At 49.1% G+C, this 24,978-nt stretch overlaps 1 protein-coding gene across 3 annotated transcripts in view; it reads right to left on the bottom strand.

Annotated features, from left to right (window-relative positions):
- Positions 1–24,978, bottom strand: part of LOC112219891 (WD repeat-containing protein 7) — a 352,753-nt gene that overhangs the window by 286,996 nt on the left and 40,779 nt on the right. For all 3 annotated transcript variants that reach the window (XM_042302729.1, XM_042302730.1, XM_042302731.1), the window contains 2 exons: positions 15,745–15,940; positions 8,750–8,964 (listed from right to left, as the gene is read on the bottom strand). In XM_042302729.1, the coding sequence (XP_042158663.1) occupies positions 8,750–8,964; positions 15,745–15,940 (411 nt within the window). The remainder of the gene's footprint in view (positions 1–8,749; positions 8,965–15,744; positions 15,941–24,978) is intronic.

Genomic DNA, 24,978 nt, shown 5'->3' with positions numbered 1-24,978 from the left:
ACAAAACAAAGGAGATGATTGTGGATTTCAGGAAACAGCAGAGGGAACACGCCCCTATCCACATCGAAGGGACAGCAGTGGAGAAGGTGTAAAGTTTTAAGTTCCTCGGCGTACACATCACCGACAAACTGAAATGGTCCATTCACACAGACAGTGTACTGAAGGCACAACAGCGCCTCTTCAACCTCAGAAGGCTGAAGAAATTTGGCCTGTCACCTAAAACCCTGACAAAGTTTTACAGATGCAATGTTTTTTTTTTTTACCTTTATTTAACTAGGCAAGTCAGCTACGAACAAATTCTCACAACAATAACAGCGGGTTAACTGCCTTGTTCAGGGGTAGAACGACAGATTTGAACAACTAGCTCGGGGATTCGATCTAGAAACCTTTCGGTTACTAGTCCAACGCTCTAACCACTAGGCTACCTACCACCCACAATCGAGAGCATCCTGTCGGGCTGGTACGGCAACTGTACCGCCCACAACCACAGGGCTCTCCAGAGGATGGTGCGGTCTGCAAAACTACCTGCCCTCCATGACACCTACAGCACCTGATGTTACAGGAAGGCCCAAAAATAACACCCCAGCCACTGCCTGTTCACCCCGCTATCATCCAGAAGGTGAGGTCAGTACAGGTGCATCAAAGCTGGGACCGAGAGACTGAAAAACAGCTTCTATCTCAAGGCCATCAGACTGTTAAACAGCCACCACTAACATCACTAGTCACTAACTCAGAGGCTGCTGCCTACACTGAGACCCAATCACTGGCCACTCTAATAAATGGATCACTAGTCACTTTAATAATGTTTACATATCTTACATTACTCATTCCATATGTATATACTGTACTCTATACCATCTTGCCTGTGCCACTCGGCCAATGCTCATCCATATATTTATATGTACATATTCTCATCCATCCCTTTAGATTTGTGTGCATTAGGTAGTTGTTGGGGAATTGTTAGATATTCCAGCACTGTCGGGAACTAGAAGCACAAGCATTTCGCTACACTCGCATTAACATCTGCTAAACATGTGTATGTGACAAATAAAATTGTATTTGCTGTCTATATGATACAGGATCCCCTCACTGTAACCCCCACACCGTAACCCCCACCGTAACCCCCCCCCGTAACCCCACCCCGTAACCCCCCCACCCACACCGTAACCCCCACCACCGTAACCCCACCCCGTAACCCCCCACCCACACACAGTAACCCCCACAGTAACCCCCACAGTAACCCCCCCCCCACACCGTAACCCCCCACAACCCCCACCCCGTAACCCCCCCGTAACCCCACACAGTAACCCCCCACCGTAACCCCCCACACAGTAACCCCCCAACCCCCAGTAACCCCCCCGTAACCCCACACAGTAACCCCCCACACACCGTAACCCCCCACACCAACCCCCACACAGTAACCCCCCCACACCGTAACCCCCCACACACAGTAACCCCCCACACAGTAACCCCCCACACCGTACCCCCCAGTAACCCCCCCCCCACACAGTAACCCCCCACACAGTAACCCCCCACAGTAACCCCCCACACATTAACCCCCCACAGTAACCCCCCACACAGTAACCCCCACAGTAACCCCCCACACAGTAACCCCCCACACAGTAACCCCCCACACAGTAACCCCCCACACACAGTAACCCCCCACACAGTAACCCCCCACACACAGTAACCCCCCACACAGTAACCCCCCACACACAGTAACCCCCACACACAGTAACCCCCCACACAGTAACCCCCACACAGTAACCCCCCACACAGTAACCCCCCACAGTAACCCCCACACACACCGTAACCCCCCACACCCCCCCCCCACACAGTAACCCCCCACACAGTAACCCCCCCAGTAACCCCCCACACAGTAACCCCCCACACAGTAACCCCCCACAGTAACCCCCCACACAGTAACCCCCCACACAGTAACCCCCCACACAGTAACCCCCCACACAGTAACCCCCCCCCCCACAGTAACCCCCCCCACACAGTAACCCCCACACAGTAACCCCCCACACAGTAACCCCCCACACAGTAACATACGTGGGGGTTATTTTCACTGACACTAGCTGGGTCAAAAGGGGGAAAAGCGAAACACACACGTAGGAATGTAGTCCTTCACGTGACAGTAAAAGCCGTCCATCTTGTAGATCAGTTTATTATTAGGATGCTGCAGGGCTGCTAATGGTTCTGGTGTTAACAGCCCTGGACTGAGACAAATCAACTCAGTGAAAAACTTTGTTGAACCTTGACTAAGAGCATTCAGGGAGACATTACAAAATCAATATGCCTCAAGAGCTACTCTGTTACCAACCGGCCTCCAGAATACCACACACACAACACACACACCTCCACAACAACAAACATGCAACACACACACCAAAGGGTCAGGACTCACAAATATACTTTTATAAAAAGGCACATGTTTTGACACTCAAGAACCCCAACACAAAAAAACTGACCACGGCACACACACACACACACACAAATAAAAGTGGTTTTGCAGGCAGGGAGTGCAAGTAAAGGTGGCACCAAAGTGGAGGCAGGCAGGTTGATTGGAAGGCAGTTACCCCAGTGGGTGGCCAGGTGGGCTGGGCCTGTTGTTGTGGGCTGGCTAGTGGCTGCACCAGGGCCTGTTGTTGTGGGCTGGCTAGTGGCTGCACCAGGGCCTGTTGTTGTGGGCTGGCTAGTGGCTGCACCAGGGCCTGTTGTTGTGGGCTGGCTGGGCTGCACCAGGGCCTGTTGTTGTGGGCTGGCTAGTGGCTGCACCAGGGCTTGTTGTTGTGGGCTGGCTGAGTGGCTGCACCAGGGCCTGTTGTTGTGGGCTGGCTAGTGGCTGCACCAGGGCCTGTTGTTGTGGGCTGGCTGGAGGCTGCACTAGGGCCTGTTGTTGTGGGCTGGCTAGAGGCTGCACCAGGGCCTGTTGTTGTGGGCTGGCTAGAGGCTGCACCAGGGCCTGTTGTTGTGGGCTGGCTAGAGGCTGCACCAGGGCCTGTTGTTGTGGGCTGGCTAGAGGCTGCACCAGGGCCTGTTGTTGTGGGCTGGCTAGAGGCTGCACCAGGGCCTGTTGTTGTGGGCTGGCTAGAGGCTGCACCAGGGCCTGTTGTTGTGGGCTGGCTAGAGGCTGCACCAGGGCCTGTTGATGTGGGCTGGCTAGAGGCTGCACCAGGGCCTGTTGTTGTGGGCTGGCTAGAGGCTGCACCAGGGCCTGTTGTCGTGGGCTGGCTAGAGGCTGCATCAGGGCCTGTTGTTGTGGGCTGGCTAGAGTCTGCATCAGGGCCTGTTGTCGTGGGCTGGCTGTGTGTGTTGTAGTGGGAATAACGGTGCGTATTGACAGCAGGTATCACAGCCCCAGGGAAGAGGTAGAAGTATGGTGTCAGAGGAAATGATGGGCCATTATAGAAAGACAACAGCTGGCCTGAGGGAGGGGGCGCTTTGGATTCCCGGCTCGGACCATTTGATCTCCAGTCAAGACAATTAGTCTGTGTCCCCAATGGCACCCTATTGACCAGGGCCTCTGGTAGGAAGCAGTGCAGTATCTAGTGAACAGGGTGCCATCCGGGACAAGTCCAAGATGACCGTTATGCCGAGGGAAGGAGCCAGTAGACACAGATTGAACAGCTGCCTGTCTTCATGTGGAGAACTGTGTTATTACGGGCTGTTACAGAGAACAGGAGACCAAGCTCTAGCAATAATAATAATAATAATACCACCTTGTGATGACCACTAAAGTGGAGGAGGAGGAAGAGTTTTGTTTCGGATTCTGAAAACAGCAAAGAAGAAAAAAACGCAGCTGTCTAAACTTGTCGTAATCATGGTCAAATTACAGACTGTGTTAGTCACTTTCAATCATATTCAAAACTGCAAATAGGTCTCTCCGCCCGCCCCATGGCAAAAACGTGTAAAATTGTGAGAAAAATAGCTAAATGTATCCAGATCTGACTGCATGTGAGGATACGGATACACAGACAGGAGAGCCACTGTGACCCCTCATGATGAGTTCAGACTTTTTTGTAGCTCCCCCTCCCCCCACCCACAAGTCGCCCATCCCTACTCTGTACAGACAGGCAGACGGACGGAGACACAGACCGACAGGCTTTATACAGAGACATGCGTTCAGAAGGGAAGACACAGGCTCTGTACAGACAGACCGTCAGAGAGAAGGGAGACAGACAGACCGTCAGAGAGAAGGGAGACAGACAGACCGTCAGAGAGAAGGGAGACAGACAGACCGTCAGAGAGAAGGGAGACAGACAGACCGTCAGAGAGAAGGGAGACAGACAGACCGTCAGAGAGAAGGGAGACAGACAGACTGGCTATATACAACTCTCTCCTGGCAGCCTGCTATGTTCTTCATTTAAGGTCATCCTTCCTCCCTAACATTCCTCTGCTGCTTGATAGCCTTAACGAGCTACTGGGCTCTCAGACCGAAACACACACACACACACGGAAACACACACACACACACAGCTCATCAGAGAGGAGCACATCTGGCCTGGTTGCCATTCAGCCACTACAGACCAGCAGGAACAGAAACACAACGGAGGAAAGGCACTGGATGTGGTCTCTTCGTTGTTTCTTTGACCAGCCATGACAGGGAAACCTTTCTGATCTGTTGCAGATACAGTTGAAGTCAGAAGTTTACATACACCTTAACCCAAATACATTTAAACTCAGTTTATCACAATTCCTGACATTTAATCCAAGTAAAAATGACCCGTCTTAGGTCAGTTAGGATCACCACTTTATTTTAAGAATGTGAAGTTTCAGAATAATAGTGGAGAGAATGATTTATTTCAGCTTTTATTTATTTCATCACATTCCCAGTGGGTCAGAAGTTTACATACACTCAATTAGTATTTGGTAACAATAAGTTGGGTGAATTTTGGCCCATTCCTCCTGACAGAGCTGGTGTAACTGAGTCAGGTTTGTAGGCCTCCTTGCTCGCGCACGCTTTTTCAGTTCTGCCCACAAATTTTCTGTAGGATTGAGGTCAGGGCTTTGTGATGGCCACTCCAATACCTTGACTTTGTTGTCCTTAAGCCATTTTGCCACAACTTTGGAAGTATGCTTGGGGGTCATTGTCCATTTGGAAGACCCATTTGCGACCAAGCTTTAACTTCCTGACTGATGTCTTGAGATGTTGCTTCAATATATCCACTTAATTTTCCTACCTCATGATGCCATCTATTTTGTAAAGTGCACCAGTCCCTCCTGCAGCAAAGCACCCCTCAACATGATGCTGCCACCCCTGTGCTTCACGGTTGGGATGGTGTTCTTCGGCTTGCAAGCCACCCCCTTTTCCCTCCAAACATAACAATGTTCATTATGGCCAAACAGTTCTATTTTTGTTTCATCAGACCAGAGGACATTTCTCCAAAAAGTACAATCTTTGTCCACATGTGCAGTTGCAAACCGTAGTCTGGCTTTTTATTGGCGGTTTTGGAGCAGTGGCTTCTTCCTTGCTGAGCGGCCTTTCAAGTTATGTCGATATAGGACTGTGGATATAGATACTTATGTACCTGTTTCCTCCAGCATCTTCACAAGGTCCTTTGCTGTTGTTCTGGGATTGATTTGCGCTTTTCACACCAAAGAACATTCATCTCTAGGAGACAGAACGCGTCTCCTTTCTGAGCGGTATGACGGCTGCCTGGTCCCATGGTGTTTATACTTGCGTACTATTGTTTGTACAGATGAACATGGTACCTTCAGACAATTGGAAATTACTCCCAATGGATGAACCAGACTTGTGGAGGTCTACAATTTTTTTTTTCAGAGGTTTTGGCTGATTTCATTTGATTTTCCCATGATGTCAAGCAAATAGGCACTGAGCTTGAAGGTAGTCCTTGAAATATATCCACAGGTACACCTCCAATTGACTCAAATTATGTCAATGGCTTTTAAAGCCATGCCATCATTTTCTGGAATTTTCCAAGCTGTTTAAAGGCACAGTCAACTTAGTGTATGTAAAATTCTGACCCACTGGAATTGTGATACAGTGAAATAATCTGTTTGAAATAATCCACTTCACACCAGCTGAACCACACTCGTACCAACTGAGTCATATAGGCCATCTTCGCACCAACTGAACCACACTCGTACCAACTGAGTCATATAGGCCCACTTCGCACCAACTGAACCCCACTCGTACCAACTGAGTCATATAGGCCCACTTCGCACCAACTGAACCACACTCGTACCAACTGAGTCATATAGGCCCACTTCGCACCAACTGAACCCCACTCGTACCAACTGAGTCATATAGGCCCACTTCGCACCAACTGAACCACACTCATACCAACTGAGTCATATAGGCCCACTTCGCACCAACTGAACCACACTCGTACCAACTGAGTCATATAGGCCCACTTCACACCAACTGAACCACACTCATACCAACTGAGTCATATAGGCCCACTTCGCACTAACTGAACCACACTGGTACCAACTGAGTCATATAGGCCCACTTCACACCAACTGAACAACACTCGTACCAACTCAACCACACTCGTACCAACTGAGTCATATAGGCCCACTTCACACCAACTGAACAACACCCGCACCAACTGAACCACACTCGTACCAACTGAGTCATATAGGCCCACTTCACACCAACTGAACAACACCCGCACCAACTGAACCACACTCGTACCAACTGAATCATATAGGCCCACTTCGCACCAACTGAACCACACTCGCACCAACTGCAAGTAAGCCACATAGGACACTTCTAGTGTTAGCTAGATGGTGCTATAAAACACACACACACACACACACACACACACACAGTGGTATCTAGCTTGAGTTCCATTCCTCGATCCCTTCTGGCAAGCTGAGGCAGAGGTGTGAATCTCAGGGAGCGATGGAGTGAGATGAGAGAAACGAGGACAAGAGGGAGGGAGGATTACCTCTCATTCCATCTTCTCCCCTGGTAGTATCCAGATCCATGCCTCCATCCCAACACCCCCAAGCCCACAACACTAAGAGCCCAGGCTCCACTTTAACTAAGCCCTGGTCCCTGCAGGCCGCTGGGCTGGAAAACACTCTTCACCACACACACCACCTCAATGCAGGAAGAGACGAGAGGGAGGAAGAGGGGGAGGACTAGGAGAAGAGTGATGAAGAGGAAGGAGGAGAGAGGAAGAGAAGCAGTAGGAAGTGTGTTTCCCTGTATAATTGTCTGGAAGAACCACTCTCTTCATCTATTCTCTCCAGCAACATCTTTGAATTAATGAATGAATGAATGAATGAATTAATGAATGGCCGGACATTTTTTGGGGGGGCCCCGACACCCATTCCGATATTTGTGGGGGGAAAAAAGAAACGTACCAATACCTATAGGACCTGAGCTCCAGGACTACCTGACATGATGACTCCTTGCTGTCCCCAGTCCACCTGGCCATGCTGCTGTTCCAGTTTCAACTGACCTGAGCCCTAGGACCATGCCCCAGGACTACCTGACATGATGACTCCTTGCTGTCCCCAGTCCACCTGGCCATGCTGCTGCTCCAGTTTCAACTTCCACCTGACTGTGCTGCTGCTCCAGTTTCAACTGTTCTGCCTTATTATTATTCGACCATGCTGGTCATTTATGAACATTTGAACATCTTGGCCATGTTCTGTTATAATCTCCACCCGGCACAGCCAGAAGAGGACTGGCCACCCCACATAGCCTGGTTCCTCTCTAGGTTTCTTCCTAGGTTTTGGCCTTTCTAGGGAGTTTTTCCTAGCCACCGTGCTTCTACACCTGCATTGCTTGCTGTTTGGGGTTTTAGGCTGGGTTTCTGTACAGCACTTTGAGATATCAGCTGATGTACGAAGGGCTATATAAATAAATTTGATTTGATTTGATTTATATAGTGTTTTACAGCGGGGACATGAAAGGTCATTTCCACATTGACATCTCATAAATTGCCAAAAGAACAATTAACCAATAACCATAAATGTTGATTATTGCAGCAAGTATTCAGATTCCCTTTTTTCATCCTATTTATTCAATAAGTTATTGGCAAAATTATCGTTCGATAGCAATTTAGTGGTATAAGGCATATATCGGCCAATAATCTCTCTCCGGATGATAATCTCCTGCTATCTGACCTGTTCATGACCCTGCAATATAGCCTTCATGCTTTTTAAAAAGCAGACCGGTTTCCAAAATGGCCACCAGTAAGTGCTTCCCTTTAGTCAGACGGAGTCGCTTCACTGCTCTATGCATCCCAGCACAGAGGGTGACAGACACAACCACAGAACAATCAGCCTCCCTGAACTTTGACCATTCTAGTCAGAGCTCGGGAGCTCTTCCCTTCTTCTCCCCCCTCCCTCCTGGCCACATCTGAGGTGAAACATCCTGGATGGCTATTGGCAGAGAGACAGTGATGTGTGTGTGTGTGTGTGTGTTGCGATGGAGAACACCTCTCCAGTGATGAAGTGCTGTTCAGGTTTTGAAACATAGCCATTAAAAAAGGACCAGTACACCAGACTGAGTTCATTGCTTTCTAACCTTTGACCCCGGACCCCGAGAAGCAACCCTACATACAGTATACAGGGCTCATGTTGTTTTCAAGAGTTATAGGGTTAGGGTTTAGCTATTCCCCCATGTATGCATTCATAAAGCCTTTATAACAGCTACATAACTGTGTCATAGGTAGTCACAAACATTATGAACAATGGCATAAGCTAACTTTGTCTGCCAATAGTTTGGTAGCTAGAGTCCCTGGGTTAAGGGGTTACAACTGACCTTGTCTGCGTTGTCTGCAGCCAGTAGGTTGGTAGCCAGGGTCTGTAGTTTGTGCGTGGCCATGTTCTTGAGCGCGGCCAGGCTGCGTCGTGTCATGGCCTGTTTCAGGTTGACCGCAGGGTGGCTTAGAGCGTCCACAGCGGCCGGCACCACCTCGTCACACGCATTCAGGATCTCTACAGCCGTGATGCCCATCACGCAACGGTCCAACGCACCTGAGAGGGGGGGGGGAGCGAGAGCGAGGGGGAGAGAGAAAATCGGGACATTCAGATACCGTTCTGGTTGGGATGAACAGACTGGGATGATGGCTACTGGGATTAGCATTTTTTTTATACCACACTTCATACCATATTATTAAGTAAAATTGATTCCAACTGTCAACCTGATACAAAGACACTCCCATTTGAGTGTGTGTGTGTGAGTGGATAGAAACAGAGAGAAAATAGAGAGGATAGAGCGAGAGCGAGAGAATAGATCATTTTCTGGTCACTAGGGATATTGGTCACCATCTCCAAGAACAATGCCCTCCTCCGTCAAGCTCTCCTGTAAAGTTCTGCCCAGATACTAAGCTCTCTCCCAACAAAACGTGTTGGAGCTAGCCAACAGTAGCATTGGAGCTAGCCAACAGTAGCATTGAAGCTAGCCAACAGTAGCATTGGAGCTAGCCAACAGTAGCATTGAAGCTAGCCAACAGTAGCATTGGAGCTAGCTAGCAATACTATTGGAGCTAGCTAGCAATACTATTGGAGCTAGCTAGCGGTACTATTGGCGCTAGCTAGCAGTAGCATTGGCGCTAGCTAGCAGTAACATTTGAGCGTATCCAAACCTAGCTTTGGAGCTAGCTAGCAGTAGCAATAGAACGTAACCAAACCTAAAACCCTGGATTACAGGCAATATCCACGCGGGGCTAAAGTCGAGAGCTACCGCTTATAATGAACGGGACACTGACATGGACTCGTACAAGAAAGCCCACTACGACCTCAAACACGCTAAAAGGACAATATAGGAGGAAGGTAGAATCCTATTACATCGGCTCTGACGCTCGTCGTATGTATTAAACGTTTTTCTCACATCGACCACAGAGAGCGAGATCACACCGTCATCAGGAACAGCATGAGCTTTATGCGCAAGGCACAGTGTTATATTCCTCGTATGTGCAGATCAAGGTGAGGAGAGTTAAAGAAGGATTTTTAGGCCTTGGGACAATTGAGATATGGATTGTGAACGTACGCCATTTAGAGGGTGAAAGTGCAAGACAAAATATTAAAATGCTAGTTTACACCAATCAGTGAGGATAGAGCAGGTAAGCTAGTTTACACCAATCAGTGAGGATAGAGCAGGTAAGCTAGTTTACACCAATCAGTGAGGATAGAGCAGGTAAGCTAGTTTACACCAATCAGTGAGGATAGAGCAGGTAAGCTAGTTGTTTACACCAATCAGTGTGAATAGAGCAGCTATGCTAGTTTACACCAATCAGTGTGAATAGAGCAGCTATGCTAGTTTACACCAATCAGTGTGAATAGAGCAGATAAGCTAGCTGTTTACACCAATCAGTGCGGATAGAGCAGGTAAACTAGTTGTTTACACCAATCAGTGTGAATAGAGCAGCTAAGCTAGTTGTTTACACCAATCAGTGCGGATAGAGCAGCTAAGCTAGCTGTTTACATTGCGTTATGGACAGACAAGTGTAGCCTATGGAGCAAGATGCGACTGAAATGACATAATACTCCGGTTTTGTTCCCTGAACCGGTTCCAACCCTTGATTGCAATACATATCATCGTGTCGACACTTAAATATCAATATAATATTGTGAGCTCCCTTGGCAATTCCCAGCCCTGCAGGTCAATACTAGTCTCCAACATTCTGCATGTGAAACCAGTATGAATGTCTCGGTTGTGATAATGATGCCAGGAGATGAATAATATCGTGTTCTAGTCATTGTAAGTGGATTTGACGATGCTTCATCTTCTCCTTACAGGGAAATTCCACAAACGTTCCAACTTCATATTCATGTTATGTTGGCAACCATGCCATGTTGTCATGTTGAGTTGCTGTCTCTTTATGTGGTGTTGTTGTGTGTTTTTGTCCTATATTTTATATTAAATGTATTTATTTATTTTAATCCCCAGGGCCCTCGTCCCAGCAGGAGGCCTTTTGCCTTTTGTTAGAACGTCATTGTAAATAAGAATGTGTTCTTAACTGACTTGCCTAGCTAAATCCATTTTTTTTTAAATTATTGATAACAATCTACAGCACCACCTTAAAATCAACATGTGAAAATGTCACATTTCTATGTGTTGTAGTAATAAAAAAAAGAAGAGGAAGATGAGTGTTTCCAATGACATCCACCAACTAGTTGGCCATTCCTACTCATAATAGGTTAAAATCACTGAATGCACACCAATGATGTCATAGGAAACACTCACCAACTAGTTGGCCATTCCTACTCATAATAGGTTAAAAATCACTGAATGCACACCAATGATGTCATAGGAAACACTCACCAACTAGTTGGCCATTCCTACTCATAATAGGTTAAAAATCACTGAATGCACACCAATGATGTCATAGGAAACACTCACCAACTAGTTGGCCATTCCTACTCATAATAGGTTAAAAATCACTGAATGCACACCAATGATGTCTTTGGAAACACTCACCAACTAGTAGGCCATTCCTACTCATAATAGGTTAAAATCACTGAATGCACACCAATGATGTCATAGGAAACACTCACCAACTAGTTGGCCATTCCTACTCATAATAGGTTAAAAATCACTGAATGCACACCAATGATGTCATAGGAAACACTCACCAACTAGAAGGCCATTCCTACTCATAATAGGTTAAAAATCAATGATGTCTTTGAATGCATTCACTCAATGAAAATCACTGAATGCACACCAATGATGTCAGGAAACACTCACCAACTAGAAGGCCATTCCTACTCATAATAGGTTAAAATCACTTAATGCACACCAATGATGTCTTTGGAAACTCACCAACTAGTAGGCCATTCCTACTCATAATAGGTTAAAATCACTGAATGCACACCAATGATGTCATAGGAAACACTCACCAACTAGTAGGCCATTCCTACTCATAATAGGTTAAAATCACTTAATGCACACCAATGATGTCATAGGAAACACTCCCATCTTTTCTTTTTACTACAAAACGAAACATTTTCACATATTATGTTGATGTCGGGAGGGTTGCTGGAGATGAATGAATGGTAAAATTTCCCTTTAAGAAAGTGAGTTCTATTCCATTAGAGCTGATGTGTGTGGGGGTGGGAACCCATAGAAGATAAATCATTTATCTCTATGGGAAAAAGCACTGAACAGAGGAGAGAGGAAATGTAGCTGTCCATCAGTAATATAATGACTCTATAAATGGAGAGGCTGTTTCCCTCACTCCTTCAGCTCCTATCAAGTGGTTCCAGACAAACCTCAGGGATCATTACTTAGGCTACCCCTCCGCATGTCTAACACACACACAAACACACCTTACAGCCACGCCCCTTCTGTACCCCAGCCCTGTGAGTCGACGAGGCTTGCTACTGTACGTTCTTCTGTCCTACTCAGCACAACGAGACATAACCAGCTTTAAGAGCAGACATAAACACACTAATGTGCCTCTCTAATGCAGTAACGGGCAGAGAGAGAGAGAGAGAGAGAGACTCCACATTTAGGGAGATGTTTTGTAAGTGCTCAACTTCCCTCCTACTCTCTCCTCCCTCCCCCCACTTCCTCCTCAGCCATCATCTTAACTTCCATTGCTGTGAGAGGGAGTTTAAAAATCGGTCTAACGTTTTAAGAGAGTGCTGCGTTGCTTTACAAACGCTAAACATGCGGCTTTGTATATAGGGGGCAGGACGGAAGAAAGGAATGCTTCAGACAATCCATTATTCAACCTGGGAAAGGGTGTGTGTTTGTGTGATCTTCACTGAGCAAAACATCGAAGTGAGGGGAAGAACACAAGGTTGGAGCTACCCTGGTAGTTCAGTCGGTCGTCGTCGGGAGGAGGGACAGAAGAGACTCGATGTCTACTGGGTGACGAGCTTCTTCCTCCTCCCCCTTCTTCCTCACATCGGCACACAGGGTCACACCACTGCTTAGAAATATAATCCTATTATATTATGCATTTGGTTTGCTAGATGGCAAGTTGGGAAGAACAAGCGTCTTTGGTTCCAGCAGAGACATTCAATGCCCTCCTGGATACCGATTCACGTTCCTTAATAAAAAATAATAAAACCTGACTTCCTGTAATACTGGGGACCCCGGTATGGTACAGAAACAGAATGGACATAAGGACCCTACTGGTTTCTAGTAATCACCACACAGTGTTTGCATGCCAAATGGAGCCCTATTACCTATGTAGTTCCCTATGGGCACTGGTAAAAAGTAGGGACCAGGGTGCCCCAGTAGGGACCAGGGTGCCCCAGTAGGGACCAGGGTGCCCCAGTAGGGACCAGGGTGCCCCAGTAGGGACCAGGGTGCCACAGTAGGGACCAGGGTGCCACAGTAGGGAACAGGGTGCCACAGTAGGGAACAGGGTGCCACAGTAGGGAACAGGGTGCCACAGTAGGGATGCCACCAGTGAGAAAACAGGAATATTGTATTAAACCTATCTGCCCATGAGTGGTGTCTTATCTAACACCACCAAGACAACGAATCAGCCTCTCGGCTCACTTAGTAACCTACTACATCTCAATGACTTTGGTTATTAAAACAACTATGCAGACAAGTTTTTGCCTGTTTTAGATCTGTTGGAAAGATATCAGTTAGTCTGTGTGGATGGTTTGTTCTCTGACAAACCAATGGATAGTTCCAGAGTTCCTCAAGGTTCCGTTTTCAGACCATTATTGTTTTCACTACATCATGCTACCTCTAGGTGATGTCATTCGGGACACACAATGACAACTTTCACTGCTGTGCAGACGACACACAGCTGTAAATTTCGAAGAAACATGGTGAAGCCCCTAAATTGCCCGGAAGCCTGTGTTTCAGACATAAAGGAAGTGGATGGCGGTAAATGTTTTACTTTTAAACTCAGAAAAACAGAGATGCTAGTTCTAGGTCCCAAGAAACAAAGAGATCTCCTGTTTGATCTGACAATGAATCTGGTTAGCGCCCCCCCCCTTGGGTTGTGCCGTGGCGGAGATCTTTGTGGGCTATACTCAGCCTTGTCTCAGGATGGTAAGTTGGTGGTTGAAGATGTCCCTCTAGTGGTGTGGGGCAAAGTGGGTTGGGTTATATCCTTCCTGTTTGGCCCTGTCCGGGGGCATCATTGGATGGGGCAACAGTGTCTCCTGACCCCTACTGTCTCAGCCTCCAGTATTTATGCTGCAGTAGTTTGTGTGTCGGGGGGCTAGGGTCAGTTTGTTATATCTGGAGTACTTATCCTGTCTTATCCGGTGTCCTGTGTGAATTTAAATATGCTCTCTCTCTCTCGGAGGACCTGAGCCCTAGGACCATGCCTCAGGACTACCTGGCATGATGACTCCTTGCTGTCCCCAGTCCACCTGGCCGTGCTGCTGCTCCAGTTTCAACTGATCTGACTGTGATTATTATTTGACTATGCTGGTCATTTATGAACATTTGAACATCTTGGCCATGTTCTGGTGTAGTCTCCACCCGGCACAGCCAGAAGAGGACTGGCCACCCCTCAGAGCCTGATTCCTCTCTAGGTTTCTTCCTAGGTTCTTGCCTTTCTAGGGAGTTTTTCCTAGCCACCGTGCTTCTACACCTGCATTGCTTGCTGTTTGGGGGTTTTAGGCTGGGTTTCTGTACAGCACTTTGAGATATCAGCTGATGTACGAAGGGCTATATAAATACATTTGATTTGATTTATATTTCCTTGTATTTATTTCACTTTCCCAGCTAGCAAATGTAAATACACCGTACTGAATGACTGTAGCGGGTCACTGTAGCGGGTGTTCTATTATCTACGTTGACTATGAAGTTAACTAATTCGTTAACGAGGTAGGCTGTGTGTAGCAGTTAGCGGTTATGATATGAAGATTTGGCTTGGAAAGATTTTTTGTATTTTTTACATTCACTCCTGAGGTGTTGACCTGTTGCACCCTCGACAACCACTGATTATTATATGACCCTGTTGGTCATCTATGAACATTTGAACATCTTGAAGAACGATCTGGCCATAATGGCCATCTACTCTTATAAATGCAGACAGAACAAACAGTCTCCAGCAAACAAATAGTACACAGTTGAAGAAAAAGCATTTGCAAAGTGTAATCAAGCATGATTTCATGCATTCAGCACCGTTCCATTAGCAGACTACAGAGAAGGTTGTTGGATTACAAACAGATATTTCATTACAGAAGTTCATAGGCTACCAGAGTGCCGGGGCGGCAGGGTAGCCTAGTGGTTAGAGCGTTGGACTAGTAACCAGCAGGTAGCCTAGTGGTTAGAGCGTTGGACTAGTAACCAGCAGGTAGCCTAGTGGTTAGAGCGTTGGACTAGTAACCAGCAGGTAGCCTAGTGGTTAGAGCGTTGGACTAGTAACCAGCAGGTAGCCTAGTGGTTAGAGCGTTGGACTAGTAACCAGCAGGTAGCCTAGTGGTTAGAGCGTTGGACTAGTAACCAGCAGGTAGCCTAGTGGTTAGAGCGTTGGACTAGTAACCAGCAGGTAGCCTAGTGGTTAGAGCGTTGGACTAGTAACCAGCAGGTAGCCTAGTGGTTAAAGCGTTGGACTAGTAACCGGAAAGTTGCAAGTTGAAATCCCCGAGCTGACAAGGTACAAATCTGTCGTTCTGCCCCTGAACAGGCAGCTTAACCCACTGTTCCTAGGCAGTCATTGAAAATAAGAATTTGTTCTTAACTGACTTGCCTAGTTAAATAAAGACCAAAAAAAAAGACAAAAAATAAGAATAGACACCAACAAAACTCCCATTAATCATTACAATGAATAAACCCTCTGCCATGTAACACATCATTCTATTTTAATAGTGTGTGTCTCTCCGTCTCACCTGTGTCCATCTGCCACACATACACTGAGCCATCAGAGCAGCCCACCACCAGGTAGTCATCGCAGGGACGCCACTTGATGGCCTGGATGGGGAAGAGGTGTCGAGACGCCAGCATGATGCACTTCCTCTCCCGCAGGCTGAGCAGACCCACGGAGTGGTCACTGGCCACAGAGCACACACAGTGCTGAACACGATTCTGTCGGGGGGCCAGAGAGAAGAGAGAGAGCAAATTATCAAGATCCAGAAAAAAGCTGTTCAATTCTACAACCACCTAAAAGAAAGTGATTCCCAAACCTCCCATAACAAAAGACATTTCCTACAGAGAGATGAACCTGGAGAAGAGTCCCCGAAGAAAGCTGGTCCATGTGGCTCTGTTCACAAACACAACCCACAGAGCACCAGGACAGCAACAGCAACACAATTAGACCAAACCAAATCATGCCAAACAAAAATAATTATTTCGCAAATTGGAAAAACAGAGCAAACTAGAATGCTATTTTGCCCTAAACAGAGAGCATACAGTGCCAGAATACCTGACCACTGTGACGGACCCAAACTTAAGGAAAGCTTTGACTATGTACAGACTCGGTGAGCATAGCCTTGCTATTGAGAAAGGTCGCCGTAGGCAGACATGGCTCTCAAGAGAAGACAGGCTATGTGCTCACTGCCCACAAAATGAGGTGGAAACTGAGCTGCACTATATACAACATTGTATATATATAATATGACATTTGAAATGTCTTTATTATTTTGGAACTTCTGTGAGTGTAATGTTTCCTGTTCATTTTTATTGTTTATTTCACTTCTGTATATTATCTACCTCACTTGCTTTGGCAATGTTAACATAGGTTTCCCATGCCAATATAGCACATTGAATTGAGAGAGTTACAGAGTGGTCACACAGCTGAACCAAAGGCTGTTGGGGGCAGAGCGGTGTCGGACAGTCATCAGGCCCAGACCAGAGCGGTGTCGGACAGTCATCAGGCCCAGACCAGAGCGGTGTCGGACAGTCATCAGGCCCAGACCAGAGAGGTGTCGGACAGTCATCAGGCCCAGACCAGAGAGGTGTCGGACAGTCATCAGGCCCAGACCAGAGAGGTGTCGGACAGTCATCAGGCCCAGACCAGAGAGGTGTCGGACAGTCATCAGGCCCAGACCAGAGAGGTGTCGGACAGTCATCAGGCCCAGACCAGAGAGGTGTCGGACAGTCATCAGGCCCAGACCAGAGAGGTGTCGGACAGTCATCAGGTCCAGACCAGAGGTGTCGGACAGTCATCAGGCCCAGACCAGAGAGGTGTCGGACAGTCATCAGGCCCAGACCAGAGAGGTGTCGGACAGTCATCAGGCCCAGACCAGAGAGGTGTCGGACAGTCATCAGGCCCAGACCAGAGAGGTGTCGGACAGTCATCAGGCCCAGACCAGAGAGGTGTCGGACAGTCATCAGGCCCAGACCAGAGAGGTGTCGGACAGTCATCAGGCCCAGACCAGAGTCAGGTTGTGGTATCAAGGGAAGACAGACATTTGTGTAAATGTCAAATATGTTGTTTCTTTGTGGAAACAAGAGACGGATAAACACCAACATAATTAAGCAAAAAAAAAATACTGAGCATAATGAAAAGGTATTGTTGCAGACGATGGACAAGAACAACATACGTCATGACATTTAGAAAGGCTGAATGAAGGAATAGGTGAAACACTACTGTCTGACCCTTCAATGGTGTCAATGACAATAGAACAGAACACAAACTCCATCTCCATGGTTACAACAATGAAACGACCTGCTCCATTTGGATTAGTAATGTCATTAACCAATGATCTAAGAGCAAGGCCCTTTTCTCCCCATTTCAACTGGACAGGAGGACCTTTAAATAACTGACATTTCAGGGTAGTGGAGTTGTTGCCGGGGAGAAAAACTGGACAAGGTTTTAATTTTTTCAAGTCATCCGGCAAAAGTTAACTGATGAGAAGGAGGCTGCTCAGGGCCTCCTGAGAGTGAATCACCAGCCACCGCTGCCGTCACACACACAGCTGAGTCAGGAAGAGAGATGGAGCTGCTGTCCGCTTTAGGACAGACAGACAGAGAGACAGACCGCCCGCCCCACAGAGTACCCCCCTAGCAGACCACCAGAGTCCCCCTAGCAGACCACCAGAGTCCCCCTAGCAGACCACCAGAGTCCCCCTAGCAGACCACCAGAGTCCCCCTAGCAGACCACCAGAGTCCCCCTAGCAGACCACCAGAGTCCCCCTAGCAGACCACCAGAGTCCCCCCTAGCAGACCACCAGAGTCCCCCTAGCAGACCACCAGAGTCCCCCTAGCAGACCACCAGAGTCCCCCTAGCAGACCACCAGAGTCCCCCCTAGCAGACCACCAGAGTCCCCCTAGCAGACCACCAGAGTCCCCCTAGCAGACCACCCATGCCAAAGAACACAAAGGTAACCTGTCTAAATGATTGGCTCACTTCAACACCATCATCCCAGAAACCCTGGACCATCTCCACTTCCCATGACGTAATCTCTATTGCACTCCACAATGCCCTTTCACACCTACGTGAGAATGCTGTTCATTGACTACAGCTCAGCGTTCAACACCATAGTGCCCTCAAAGCTCATCACTAAGCTAAGGATCCTGGGACTAAACACCTCCCTCTGCAACTGGATCCTGGACTTCCTGACGGGCCGCCCACAGGTGGTAAGGGTAGGTAACACATCCGCCACGCTGATCCTCAACACAGGGGCCCCTCAGGGGTGCGTGCTCAGTAGAGGTCGACCGATTAAATGGAATGGCCGATTAATTAAAGCCGATTTCATGTTTTCATAACAATCGGAAATCGTCATTTTTGGACACCGATTATTTTTTTTTTACACCTTTATTTAATCTGTATTTAAACGAGGCAAGTCAGTTAAGAACATATTCTTATTTTCAATGACTGCCTAGGAACGGTGGGTTAACTGCCTCGTTCAGGGGCAGAGATTACAGATTTTCACCTTGTCAGCTCGGGGATCCAATCTTGCTACCTTACAGTTAACTAGTCCAACGCAATAACGACCTGCCTCTCTCTCGTTGCAGGAGACTGCCTGTTAAGCGAATACAGTTAGCCAAGGTAAGTTGCTAGCTAGCATTAAACTTATAAAAATCAATCATAAATCACTAGTTAACTACACATGGTTGATGATATTACCAGATATTATCTAGCGTGTCCTGCGTTGCGTATAATCTGACTGAGCATACAAGTATCTGACTGAGCGGTGGAAGGCAGCAGCAGGCGTGTAAACATTCATTCAAACTGCAGTTTCGTGCGTTTTGCCAGCAGCTCTTCGTTGTGCGTCAAGCATTGCGCTGTTTATGACTTCAAACCTATCAACTCCCGAGATGAGGCTGGTGTAACCAATGTGAAATGGCTGGCTATTTAGTGCGCGCTAATAGCGTTTCAAACTTCACTCGCTCTGAGACTTGGAGTAGTTGTTCCCCTTGCTCTGCATGGGTAACGCTGCTTCGAGGGTGGCTGTTGTCGCTGTGTTACTGGTTCGAGCCCAGGGAGGAGCGAGGAGAGGGACAGAAGCTATACTGTTACACTGGCAATACTAAAGTGCCTATAAGAACATCCAATAGTCAAAGGTTAATGAAATACAAATGGTACACAAATGGTATAGAGAGAAAGAGTCCTATAATAACTACAACCTAAAACTTCTTACCTGTGAATATTGAAGACTCATGTTAAAAGGAATCACCAGCTTTCATATGTTCTCATGTTCTGAGCAAGGAACTTAAACGTTAGCTTTCTTACATGAAACATATTGCACTTTTACTTTCTTCTTCAACACTTTATTTTTGCATTATTTTAACCAAATTGAACATGTTTAATTCGTTATTTGAGGCTAAATTGATTTTATTGATGTATTATATTAAGTTAAATAAGTGTTCATTCAGTATTGTTGTAATTGTCATTATTACAAAAAATATATATAAATCAGCTTTTTTGGTACTCCAATAAATTGGCATTGAAAAATCATAATCGGTCGACCTCTAATGCTGAGTCCCCTCCTGTACTCCCTGTTCACCCACGACTGCGTGGCCAAACACGACTCCAACACCATCATTGAGTTCGCCGACGACACAACGGTGGAAGGCCTGATTACCAACAACGATGAGACATCCTATTGGGAGGAGGTCAGGCCAGGACAACAACAACAACAACAACAACAACAACAACAACAACAACAACCTCTCCCTCTCCGGCAAGACAAAGGAGCTGATAGTGGACTACAGGAAAAGGTGGGCCGAACAGGCTCCTATTAACATTGACGGGGCTGTGTTGGAGCGGGTCGAGAGTTTCAGGTTCTTTGGTGTCCACATCACCAACAAACTATCATGGTCCAAACACACCAACCCCCCTCAGGAGACTGAGAAGATTTGGCACGGGCCCTCAGATCCTCAAAAAGTCTTACAGAATCTTGACTGGCTGCATCCCCGCTTGGAATGGCAACTGCTTATTTGACCACAATCAAAATGGCTACCCGGACTACCTGCAATTATCCATTGTTGCATTAACTCTTTTGCACTGACTCTTCACACACACTGCTGCTACTGTCTATCCTGTTGCCTAGTCACTTTACCCCCACCTACATGAACATATCTATCTCAATTACCTCCAACCCCTACACACCAACTTGGTACTGGTACTCCCTGTATATAGCCATGTTATTACCTACTTCCTGTATATAGCCATGTTATTTCCTACTTCCTGTATATAACCCTGTCATTGTCTATTTTATCTTATCTTTAACTCTGCATTGTTTGAAGAGGACCCGTAAGTAAGCATTTCACTATTCGTCTACACCTGTTGTCTACAAAGCAGAGGGAGAGACGGAGGGAGGTAGGGAGGGAGAGACTGAGAGGAGGGAGGTAGGGAGGGAGAGAGATGGAGAGACGGGAGGTAGGGAGGGAGGGAGGGAGGGAGGGAGGGAGGGAGGGAGGGAGAGACGGAGGGAGGGAGGGAGAGACGGAGGGAGGTAGGGAGGGAGGTAGGGAGGGAGGTAGGGAGGGAGGTAGGGAGGGAGGGAGGGAGGGAGGGAGGGAGGGAGGGAGGGAGGGAGGGAGGGAGGGAGGGAGGGAGGGAGGGAGGGAGGGAGGGAGGGAGGGAGGGAGGGAGGGAGGGAGGGAGAGACGGAGGGAGGGAGGTAGGGAGAGACGGAGGGAGGTAGGGAGGTAGGGAGGGAGAGACGGAGGGAGGTAGGGAGGGAGGGAGGTAGAGGAGGTAGGGAGGGAGAGACGGAGGGAGGTAGGGAGGGGGAGGGACGGAGGGAGGTAGGGAGGGAGAGACGGAGGGAGGTAGGGAGGGAGAGACGGAGGGAGGTAGGGAGGGAGAGACGGAGGGAGGTAGGGAGGGAGAGACGGAGGGAGGTAGGGAGGGAGAGACGGAGGGAGGTAGGGAGGGAGAGACGGAGGGAGGAGGGAGAGACGGGAGGAGGGAGAGAGGGAGGGAGAGACGGAGGGAGGTAGGGAGGGAGAGACGGAGGGAGGTAGGGAGGGAGAGACGGAGGGAGGTAGGGAGGGAGAGACGGAGGGAGGTAGGGAGGGAGAGACGGAGGGAGGTAGGGAGGGAGAGACGGAGGGAGGTAGGGAGGGAGAGACGGAGGGAGGTAGGGAGGGAGAGACGGAGGGAGGTAGGGAGGGAGAGACGGAGGGAGGTAGGGAGGGAGAGACGGAGGGAGGTAGGGAGGGAGAGACGGAGGGAGAGACGGAGGGAGGGAGGGAGGGAGGAGGGAGGGAGGGAGGGACGGAGGGAGGGAGGGAGGGAGGGAGGGAGGGAGACGGAGGGAGGGAGGGAGAGACGGAGGGAGGGAGGGAGAGACGGAGGGAGGGAGGGAGAGACGGAGGGAGGGAGGGAGAGAGACGGAGGGAGGGAGGGAGAGACGGAGGGAGGGAGGGAGAGGGAGGGAGGGAGGGAGGGAGGGAGAGACGGAGGGAGGGAGGGAGAGACGGAGGGAGGGAGGGAGAGACGGAGGGAGGGAGGGAGAGACGGAGGGAGGGAGGGAGAGAGACGGAGGGAGGGAGGGAGAGACGGAGGGAGATAGGGAGGGAGAGACGGAGGGAGATAGGGAGGGAGAGACGGAGGGAGATAGGGAGGGAGAGACGGAGGGAGATAGGGAGGGAGAGACGGAGGGAGATAGGGAGGGAGAGACGGAGGGAGATAGGGAGGGAGATAGGGAGGGAGAGACGGAGGGAGAGACGGAGGGAGAGACGGAGGGAGAGACGGAGGGAGAGACGGAGGGAGAGACGGAGGGAGAGACGGAGGGAGAGACGGAGGGAGAGACGGAGGGAGAGAGGGAGGGAGAGACGGAGGGAGAGACGGAGGGAGGGAGAGACGGAGGGAGAGACGGAGGGAGAGATAGGAGGGAGACGGAGGGAGATAGGGAGGGAGAGATAGGAGGGAGAGACGGAGGGAGATAGGGAGGGAGATAGGGAGGGAGATAGGGAGGGAGAGACGGAGGGAGATAGGGAGGGAGAGACGGAGGGAGATAGGGAGGGAGAGAGATAGGGAGGGAGATAGGGAGGGAGATAGGGGGAGGGAGATAGGGAGGGAGATAGGGAGGGAGATAGGGAGGGAGATAGGGAGGAGGGAGGGAGACGGAGGGAGGGAGGGAGACGGAGGGAGGGAGAGAGGAGGGAGGGAGAGACGGAGGGAGGGAGAGACGGAGGGAGGGAGAGACGGAGGGAGGGAGATAGGGAGGGAGATAGGGAGGGAGATAGGGAGGGGAGATAGGGAGGGAGATAGGGAGGGGAGGGAGATAGGGAGGGAGGGAGAGACGGAGGGAGGGAGAGACGGAGGGAGGGAGAGACGGAGGGAGGGAGAGACGGAGGGAGGGAGAGACGGAGGGAGGGGGAGAGACGGAGGGAGGTAGGGGGAGGGAGAGACGGAGGGAGGTAGGGAGGGAGAGACGGAGGGAGGTAGGGAGGGAGAGACGGAGGGAGGTAGGGAGGGAGAGACGGAGGGAGGTAGGGAGGGAGAGACGGAGGGAGGTAGGGAGGGAGAGACGGAGGGAGGTAGGGAGGGAGAGACGGAGGGAGGTAGGGAGGGAGAGACGGAGGGAGGTAGGGAGGGAGAGACGGAGGGAGGTAGGGAGGGAGAGACGGAGGGAGGTAGGGAGGGAGAGACGGAGGGAGGTAGGGAGGGAGAGACGGAGGGAGGTAGGGAGGGAGAGACGGAGGGAGGTAGGGAGGGAGAGACGGAGGGAGGTAGGGAGGGAGAGACGGAGGGAGGGAGAGACGGAGGGAGGGAGAGACGGAGGGAGGGAGAGACGGAGGGAGGGAGAGACGGAGGGAGGGAGAGACGGAGGGAGGGAGAGACGGAGGGAGGGAGAGACGGAGGGAGGGAGAGACGGAGGGAGGGAGAGACGGAGGGAGATAGGGAGGGAGAGACGGAGGGAGGTAGGGAGGGAGAGACGGAGGGAGGTAGGGAGGGAGAGACGGAGGGAGGTAGGGAGAGGAACTGAAAGCAGACTAAATGGTGATGAGCGCTGACAGGCAATGTTCTGAGTGTTGATGTAGTGGCATAGGAAACCTTGACCATGAGAGATGAGAGATGAGAGGGGGTGAGGAGGGAAGGAGAGGAGAGAGGGGGATGTCGGGAATACAAGGACACATCACTCTTCATCACAGTCGTCCCTCCTGCCTCCACCGGCTGCTGCCGCAGCTGCAGGGCAATTACCCATCCACCCCACACCACACCACACCAGGCTAGAGAGCCTGACCGATTTATCGGTGGCCCGATATTATCCTTTTACCCACGTATTTGTATCAGCTTTTTCAATCCACCGAACAAGGACCGATGTAAGACGCAGAGAAAACACTTGAGGAAACGAGCCGTTCTTCATAGAATAGGACTTTATTTGTCCTGGAGAGGTAAGCCTGGAGAGGTAAGCCTGGAGAGGTAAGCCTGGAGAGGTAAGCCTGGAGAGGTAAGCCTGGAGAGGTAAGCCTGGAGAGGTAAGCCTGGAGAGGTAAGCCTGGAGAGGTAAGCCTGGAGAGCCATCTTGCCTTGGCACTCTACAGCAAGACTGGACACAATCAGCCCAACACATCTATACAGCATTGATGTATGGGCTGTTATTTGTCAGGGACTGGTCCAAATTCAAGATTCACCACCCACATCTATCCAGCTAACTAGCTGTGTGAGTGTACTTGATGCCATTCACCGCGGGTGAGTGCATTACGGAATCTTTGCGACATCGCTACACTAAACCTCGCCCCTCGGGGTAACTCGAACCTCGAACCTCAATCCTCACCTAACCCTCACCTCAACCCTCACCTAACTCGAACTTTAACCCTTACCGTAGCGAAAACACAGCTAAAACACCAATACATTTCAACTACGAGAATTCAGCAGCTACAGCCCCACAACAACCCATGAAAACACAGCTAAAACACCAATACATTGAAAATATGTCTTCAGAGGAAAGTTTATTCCTGGAATGAGCGCGGTTTATTCTCCTTTCACGAGACTAACACCATGAGTCCTAAATATTATGCGGTGCTTAAATGAATGTTCTTTCAGCATCTTAGTAGGCAGTATTAAACACAATCTATAAAGATTTTTTAAATGTTTTCTGTTATGTTTTATTACAGCTATAAAATTGGACCTATCAGTAGACACAGTATATTGGTTATCAGTGAAGATTTCCGCTTTAAAATCAGATACAAAAATCACATATCAGTCGGGCGCCACACCTCAGCAGGGGTCTGGGTTATACTGTATCCAACTAACACACACACCTCACCAGGGTTATACTGTATCCAACTAACACACACACCTCACCAGGGTTATACTGTATCCAACTAACACACACACCTCACCAGGGTTATACTGTATCCAACTAACACACACACACCTCACCAGGGTTATACTGTATCCAACTAACACACACACACCTCACCAGGGTTATACTGTATCCAACTAACACACACACACCTCACCAGGGTTATACTGTATCCAACTAACACACACACACACCTCACCAGGGTTATACTGTATCCAACTAACAACACACACACACCTCACCAGGGTTATACTGTATCCAACTAACACACACACCTCACCAGGGTTATACTGTATCCAACTAACACACACACACCTCACCAGGGTTATACTGTATCCAACTAACACACACACCTCACCAGGGTTATACTGTATCCAACTAACACACACACACCTCACCAGGGTTATACTGTATCCA

The sequence above is a fragment of the Oncorhynchus tshawytscha genome, linkage group LG20 (assembly GCF_018296145.1).
Source record: "Oncorhynchus tshawytscha isolate Ot180627B linkage group LG20, Otsh_v2.0, whole genome shotgun sequence".
NCBI lineage: Eukaryota > Metazoa > Chordata > Actinopteri > Salmoniformes > Salmonidae > Oncorhynchus > Oncorhynchus tshawytscha.
Note: the sequence above shows the minus strand (reverse complement) of the source record. Positions and strands in the feature narration are given on the sequence as shown.